General features: G+C 37.0%; 1 protein-coding gene across 1 annotated transcript; it reads left to right on the top strand.

Moving 5' to 3' along the window:
- The first annotated feature begins 590 nt into the window (after positions 1 to 590).
- On the top strand, positions 591 to 7,969 carry LOC125247964 (NLR family CARD domain-containing protein 3-like). The gene is made up of 3 exons (XM_048159521.1): positions 591 to 707; positions 1,647 to 3,792; positions 7,816 to 7,969. The coding sequence occupies exon 2, from the start codon at positions 1,691 to 1,693 to the stop codon at positions 3,455 to 3,457; it is 1,767 nt and encodes a 588-aa protein (XP_048015478.1). The 5' UTR covers positions 591 to 707; positions 1,647 to 1,690; the 3' UTR covers positions 3,458 to 3,792; positions 7,816 to 7,969.
- The last annotated feature ends 390 nt before the right edge of the window (positions 7,970 to 8,359 follow it).

Below are 8,359 nucleotides of genomic sequence, written 5' to 3'. Positions count from 1 at the left end.
ACTGAGTCACATTAGCAGTCAGTTAATAGCTTGTTGAGTGAAATAATGCTCAGTGATTGTGAACCCTTTTCCTATAAAGGTCATGTAAGAATTAGAGTTCTCTTACTCTTCAGTTAAGATTCAGTCCTTCTTGCTTATCAATGGTCGGCAGCTGTGGGAAGAATCATCAAATGAACAGAGTCATGTCACAAATCTTCAATCTTTATTGAGCAGTTTACACAATTTATACTTTCCATAGAAAAAAGTGACACTCCCATCTGGGATGTCCTCCAGAGGGTGCACAAAGATAAAACCATAAAATTAATCATTTCATAGTCCGAAATTACAAATATGGAACATAACCTTGAACAAAGAAAAACAGGAACAAGGAGGCTAGAAATAAGAGGAAAAGAAACATATCATTTGAAAAATAAATCCTTATAAGGCAGTTATGGAAAAATACAAAAGAGGCCATGAGACATTTCTTCACTCATGCATATTTTCTATGGTGACTGAACATAAAGGAAGTGAATGGTGACATATTAAATTCAGGAAGAGAATAAAAGGGCTGTAGGAGGCCTCTAAATCTCACAGTTCATTTTAAGGTCATATTGTTCACAGGCAGTCATTATTTAGCTACAGGATTTGCTTTTGTGTATCTGTAAAAAATTCTATATTTTTTATTTCCCTCCAACCGAGACTGGCAGAGAAACACAGAGAAGATCAAGGTACCATCTTAACAGTCATATTTCTTAAAGCTAGTTCACACTGGACCATCAGATGTTGACCAACACCAATAGACAGATATTGTCAGATAAGTCTTTTTCCCTGTTGGCATCTGTTAGTGTTAGTCGGTGTTTGTTTTTACCTACAGAATGTGTTCATTCACTGTTTGTCTGGAGCAGGAATGTGATCTGGTAATTGATCTGCATCAGTATGTGCAGTGTGAACTAGCCTTTTTTAAAGTGTTTCAGAAGTGATTTAAACATGTCAGATGTATTTTGAATTTGTACACTAGCCCAGGGGCCTAATGTATAGAAAATCTGTGTGTTTTATCCTAAATGTCTGTGTACACACAAAACTTATTCCCTTGATAAATCAGAGTTAGTGTAAGATTATTTATGACTTTTTAAATCTAAACACTGCCATGCAGTCGTTGGACAGGTCATGTTGGGATCATTATTAATATTGGAACGAAGGTTAACTGTGAGAGGTGATGTACTGTATAACCAGAACTAACTAGACAGCACCACTGACCTTTTCAACAGCCAAATACTCCAGTCAACCACCGGATGTGATTGCCAATGACCATGATAGTATACCTTATATGCAAGAACTAGAGCATTCACTGCCAAATGTTCTTCAACCCTATCCTCTGTACTGAGTTTACACATTAGGCATTAAATAAGTATATATGCCTGGGTGACAGTTCTGTTTTGAATGCTTAGGGGTATTCGCTTCAATGAGTGTAATATTTTCTCAAAATGTAGTAAATTAAATGGAAGATCTGGGGCCTCTGAGCTGTAATAATTTCAACAGTAATTTAATTACAATATGTTGAATGAATTCTGATCAGATTATGCTGATGTGAAAGCTTTGTCATGTTTATTTTTTTAATAAAATATGTTTTTGCTTTCCCTCATGTTTCATTTATTTACACCAAACAGAGGATTTGATTCTGAAAAAATTCTTGGGAACTCACAAAACAGACATGAAGAAGAAAGCAGATCGTATTTTTGAAGGCAAGAAAGAAAATGAAGCACATCTCCAGGCTGTTTACACAGAACTGTTCATCACAGAGGGAGATATGAAAGATGTCAATCAGGAACATGAGATTATGAAGATTGATGAGGCTTTCAAGAAAAAAAAAACACAGGACAAACCAATCAAATGCAATGATATATTTACTGAACTGAGGAAAAACAATGAGGAAAAGATTGTGCTGACCAAAGGAGTCGCTGGCATTGGAAAAACTATCTCTGTGCACAAGTTCATCCTGGACTGGGCAGAGGAAACAACCAATCAGGATATACAGTGTGTGTTCCTGCTTCCATTCCGAGAGATTAACAGTATTAAAGACAGAGAGTTCAATCTCCATGAGTTCCTGCTGAAATTTTATCCTCAGTTGACAGACCTGGAAAAATCAAAGTTATATAAGGAATGTAAACTTGCATTTATATTTGATGGACTTGATGAGAGTCGCCTGGATTTGAATTTTGAAAGCGGAATATTAAACAATGTTGAGGAAAGATCATCTGTAGATGTGCTGTTCACAAGTCTGGTCAAAGGGATGCTGCTTCCATCAGCACTTGTCTGGGTGACCTCACGACCAACAGCAGCCAATCAGATCCCTCCTGAGTATGTGGGTTTGTTCACAGAGGTGCGAGGATTCGCTGACCAACAGAAGGAAGAGTACTTCAGAAAGAGAATCACAGATGAGACTCAGGCCTCCAGAATCATCTCACACATTAAGACGTCTCGTAGTCTCTACATCATGTGCCACATTCCTGTGTTCTGCTGGATCACTGCCACAGTACTTCAGAATATTCTTAAGAACAACACTGAGAACATCAGCACAACACTCACTGAAATGTACATTCACTTCCTGCTGATACAGATGAACATGAAAAGCCAGAAATATGATGGAAAAACAGAGAGACAACGTACAAAGCTCTTACAGTCAAATAAAGAAATGATTTTGAAGTTAGCCAAGCTAGCGTTTGAACAGTTGAAGAAGGAAAACATTGTGTTCTCTGAGGAAGATCTGGAAGTATGTGGTATTGATGTGAGTGAAGACACCGAGTTCACAGGAATGATCGCTGAGATCTTTAAGCAGGAAGATGGACTTCATGAAGAAAAGGTGTTCTGCTTTGTGCATCTGAGTGTTCAAGAGTTTCTCGCTGCAGTGCATGTGTTCCTCTGTTTCCTGAACAAGAACATGCAGGAGCTTCAGTTTTTCTTTGAAGACCCAAAAGAAAACATCAGATTGCAGGAACTGCTAGAGAAGGCTGTTGATAAAGCCATGAAGAGTGAGAGAGGACATCTTGACCTGTTCCTGCGGTTTCTGATGGGAATTTCACTGGGATCCAGTCAAAACCTGCTCAAAGGCCTAATCAGACACACTGAAGACACCAGAGAGAGCATCACACAAACAATTGAATACATTAAACAAGTACAAAATGAAAATGAGAATATTTCAGATGAAGCTTCTGTCAACCTATTCTACTGCTTACTTGAGCTCAAGGATCATTCATTATATGAGGAAATCCAGAGATACCTCAGTTCAGATGAACATCCAGGGAGAAAACTCTCATCTTCAATGTGCACAGTGCTGATCTACATACTCCTGATGTCAGAGAAGGTGCTGGATGAGTTCAACCCAAAGAGGTTCACGTCATCTTTAAACTACAAGAGACTTGTTCCATCTGTGAGATGCTGCAGAAAAGCCCTGTGTGTAATTTCAGTAATCACTGTTTAATTAAAGGTTTTATCCTACATCACTAAACAATTAAATGTAAAAAAAAAAAAAAAAAAAAAAACCTGTTTGAAATATCTGTCTGTCCTGATTATGAAGGGTACAATGTGTTATTGAAAAACATACTGAACATCAGAAAATAATCTGGGTAAATGTTTTGGCAGATTTGATGGCTGTGGCCTTGATGACACATGCTGTGAAACTGTATCTTCAGTTCTAAAATCATCAAACTCCCATCTGAGAGAGTTGGACCTGAGCAGCAATCACCTGAATGATTCAGGAGTGAAGCTGCTCTCTGATGGACTGAAGAGTTCACACTGTCAACTGAACATACTGAGGTTTGCCATTCATATTCACTCATTTACTATGTTCAAATATGTGGATGAATAGCTGTTTCATAACTATGACTAGCAGATATTTTCCCCTGTCTATAATGTTGTATGAATGTATCAGTGGTGTTTCTCCAAGGACACAAGGCAGACAGTGCCTGCTCAAAAACATGTTGAGATAACGATCAGGGTTCCCAAGCTTCCTGGATAATAGAGCCGTGGAATATTATCAATTTTATGATACATCGCAATGCTAATGTGAACAATTCTGCATCAATGCATAAAAAACTGTAATTAAATTGGCCTATCATACATTAATTTGCAATTTCATTATAAATAAAGTACTCTTATTATAGGTTATATTAATAAGAAAAGTTGCTTATGTCCTTCGTAAGCAAAGCACTTGCACTTTTGATTTTGGTTTTCACTTAAAGAACATACTGCACATAAATGAGAAAAAGAGTGTGCTTGATGTTAAATAGAATTATTAAGCACAATAAGCCACAGAAAAGATCTCAATGCATTAAGAGTGTGCACAGAAAGGCGCCTCTCTCAGACACCATGCAATTCCAAATTCAGTTCTCTTTAGCACCATATTGCGCTTGAGATTGAGAGACTAGCGAGTTTGCGATTGTGGAAAACTAACACGTATCGCATCTCTTACCAATCGGAGCTAGAAATCCCAGATAGTGCTCTGAAATACCAGGAATTCTTAGTGATTCCTCTGGCAATGCTGGATGAGTTCGCCAATGTGCATTTCATTCTTCCCGGACTGTAATCCCTCTTTATGAAAGTGTGTCACATGGAAGCTGGCCCGTACTCACACTGGTAAGACAGCTGTTTGATTTATTTGCTCCGAGCAAAGCGGCAAGCTGTTTTGTGCCTCAATGAACCCCAGCATTGTATCAGGTCAGGTATTTATTTTCCTTATGGCCTTTTGAAATTTCCCATTTATAATATGATAACAGATTACTCTAAATTGTAATGCAAACATCCATTTTCCGTAAAGCTGTTTTGAAATTATATGTATTGTGAAAAGCGCTATACAAATAAATGTGCATTGAATTTAATTAAATTTGAATATTGAATAAGAGTGTTTCTGATTACTGTTGTGGGACATTTGTGTGAACAGTGTTTTTTTTTTTTTTTGAGTTGAGACAACAAAGATGCATTGGTTTTAAAGGGATAGTTCACCCAAAAATGAAAATTTGATGTTTATCTGCTTACCCCCAGCGCATCCAAGATGTAGGTGACTTTGTTTCTTCAGGAGAACACAAATGATGATTTTTAACTGCAACCGCTGCTGTCTGTCAGTCAAATAATAAGAGTGAATGGTCACACAATCTATAAGAGTCAGTAAACATGCACAGATGAATCCAAATTAAACCCTGCGGCTCGTGATGGCACATTGATGTCCTAAGACACGAAACGGTCTGTTTGTGCGAGAAACCGAACAGTATTTATATATTTTTTTACCTCTAAAACACCACTATGTCCAACTGCGTTCAGCATTCGCTTGGTGATGTCTGATCGCGCTCTGACAACGCCAGTGATGTCTCGCGCATATACTTCAATGAGTGCCAGACATCACTGCCGCTGTCAGAGTGTGATCAGACATCACCAAGCGGATGCTGAACGCCAGTTGGACATAGTGGTGTTTTACAGGTAAAAAATGATATAAATACTGTTCGGTTTCTCGCACAAACCGATCGTTTTCGTGTCTTAGGATATCAATGTGCCGTCACGAGCCGCAGGGTTTAATTTGGATTCGTCTGTGCATGTTTATTGACTCTTATAATTTGTGTGACCATTGACTCGCATTATAAGACTGACAGACATCAACGGTTGGAGTTAAAAATCATCATTTGTGTTCTACTGAAGAAACAAAGTCACCTACATCTTGGATCCCCTGGGGGTAAGCAGATAAACATCAAATTTTCATTTTTGGGTGAACTATCCCTTTAAGTATGAAGTACCGCATTCATATTTCATTTGGTGGTACCTGTGACATTTTGTGAATTTTCTGTCTAATGTCTCATCTGTTAAAAAGAAAACATGTGCAAATAGAAAAAACACCAGCAAAATAAAGAAAACATCTTCATTAGTTTGACAAAAAACACATGCAAATAGAGAAATGCGCTGCAAAAGTTCACATCACATGCAAATACAGAAACATGCTGCAAATAGCACATACCAGGCCCGGCGATCTCAAGCCCCTTCTGCCATGATCTTAATGATGATGATGATTAGACTACTTTTAGAATTAAATTAATATTTTAATTTGCCCCGCAATAATTTATAGTGCATTACGCATAATCGACCTGCCGTAATAAGATTAGCTAACTCATTTAAAAAAAAACAACTTGTTTAACACCTACATCTCTTCTCATTTTTTTCAATACGTATAGGCCACAAGAGAAATATTAAGAAATAAATTATGGTTAAATAGTGTTATCAGAACATGTTGAAGTAGAGCTCTCATCGCTGAGTTTTTAGTTTCACTTTCTGCAGTGAATAATTGACTGGGATTTGAGATATAAAATCACGTAAATTATTAAATATATAATTTATTATTAATGATTTATTAACACTATATTTTAACCCAAATTAATACCCCCCAAAATCGTTTGTCCTGGCACCGGGACTGTCACAGACCACAACAAAAATGTTATAAGGGAACACCAACAAGTGACGTACCTGTCTGGGACCGCTGGCTGGGATTGTTCAATGTTTACTCTTCAGTGGTGTGTTTCTCTATTTGCATGTGTTGTGGACTTTTGCAGCGCGTTTCTGTATTTGCATGTGTTGTAAACTTCTGCAGCGCATGCCTTGTCAAAATGATGAAGATGTTTTCTTTATATGCTGACCTTTTCTATTTGCATGTGTTTTCTTCATTTGCAGCGCATTGAGCTCTCTCAGCCACCGTATAAAACACCAGAGTGATTTATTATTTTCTATACGGGAAACATTATTAAGGTGTTGTATCAGTAAATTGTTGATTTGTAGTTGGAAAAGAAGAAAAGGAAAAAACTTTAGTTATTATTATTATTTCTTTCTTTTTCCTGTTTGATCTAAGTAAATTACTAGTTCTATTTAATGCACATGACTATAAAACGTGGTTATGCAACATGTTAATTACCCATGAAGTTAAGGGTTTTACTAAAACAATGCTAATAATATTAAGAGGATATTTAGAGAGATCCAATCAAAAGCTAACCCAGGGCCCCTCCCGCTTAACCCTTTCACACGTTAGCTTAAAATATTCTGGTTGAACTCCTTTTTTTTGATATCGTTTTCCTCTTTTTTTTCAAAATATTAAACTTTTTAACTATAACATGAAATATGTGACATTCTGATTGTCAAATATGTGTAAGTGGATGTGTTTTGTTGTTTAAACACCTTTATAATGATCATGTTAGTTGAGCGATGGGTGGCACCATGTTAGTTTGCAGTTAAGTGAATTGCATTGGATTTACAACATGTGAATTCATCCACTTCTCTTGAAATGCATGAAAGTAAGTGGCTGGTGAACTGGGATAAAAATAGATTAAACGTTATAGTTACACTATCTGTATCTGAATAAAACACAATGTCTAATGAATCAAACATAATGTCTAATTATATTGGAAAGGATTATTATTGCCGCTTCCATAGATACTCTAAATGTATTGTTTTGTTAGTACTTATGTGTATTTAAATGTCTGAAACCTAAGGTAAACATTATGTGGTTGAAAACACTGCATATTTGTGATATATGACAAGTGCTGAGTGCATCCATCTCTGGCTCAGTGACAGCCAAAGCGTGCGAGCACATTTGAATTTAACGGTTGATCACGTGACACACTGAATGTTCTAATCACACCGGTGTGATAGTACACTCCAGGGACCAGCCAAGACTGATCACACCATGCCCTGACATTTGTGCTTATTTTAGTTCACATTACTCTGTGATCAGCACAAACATGCAGTCCAGATTATAAACCTTATTTGATAAACACATTGATATCACTGTTTGTTTTGTTCTCTACACAGGCTATGTGGGTGTAATCTCACTGCTCAGTCCTGTGAAAGTTTGTCTTCAGCTCTACAGTCCTCAAACTCTGTCCTGAGAGAACTGGACCTGAGTAACAATGACCTGCAGGATTCTGGAGTAAAGCTTCTTTCTGATAGACTAAAACGCTGTAAGCTGGAGATACTGAGGTTTGAGTTTCAAATACTCTCAATGTTATTGTTTTTTTTTGTTAAGTTAATTAATAAAAATCACACTGCTGAATTTATTCTTTATGCAATAACTGTTTTTCTTGTTCAGATTTTCTATATGTAATCTCACTGCTCAGTCTTGTGAGAGTTTGTCATCAGTTTTACAATCCTCAAACTCTGTCCTAAGAGAGCTGGACCTGAGTAACAATGACCTTCAGGATTCTGGAGTGAAGCTGCTCTCTGATGGACTGAAGAGCTGTAAGCTGAAGATACTGAGGTTTGAGTTTCAAATACTCCCAATGCTGTTGTTTTTTCGTTAAGTTCATTAATAAAAATGACACAGCTGAATTTATTCTATATGCAATTACTGTTTTTC

This window comes from Megalobrama amblycephala, linkage group LG15 (genome assembly GCF_018812025.1).
Source record: "Megalobrama amblycephala isolate DHTTF-2021 linkage group LG15, ASM1881202v1, whole genome shotgun sequence".
Lineage (NCBI taxonomy): Eukaryota > Metazoa > Chordata > Actinopteri > Cypriniformes > Xenocyprididae > Megalobrama > Megalobrama amblycephala.
The sequence above is the reverse complement of the archived record's forward strand: the minus strand, read 5'-3'. Positions and strand labels throughout refer to the sequence as shown.

Excerpts from the sequence above, each read along its gene's own strand:
- LOC125247964 (XM_048159521.1), top strand. The coding sequence starts at position 1,691 with ATGAAGAAGAAAGCAGATCGTATTTTTGAAGGCAAGAAAGAAAATGAA.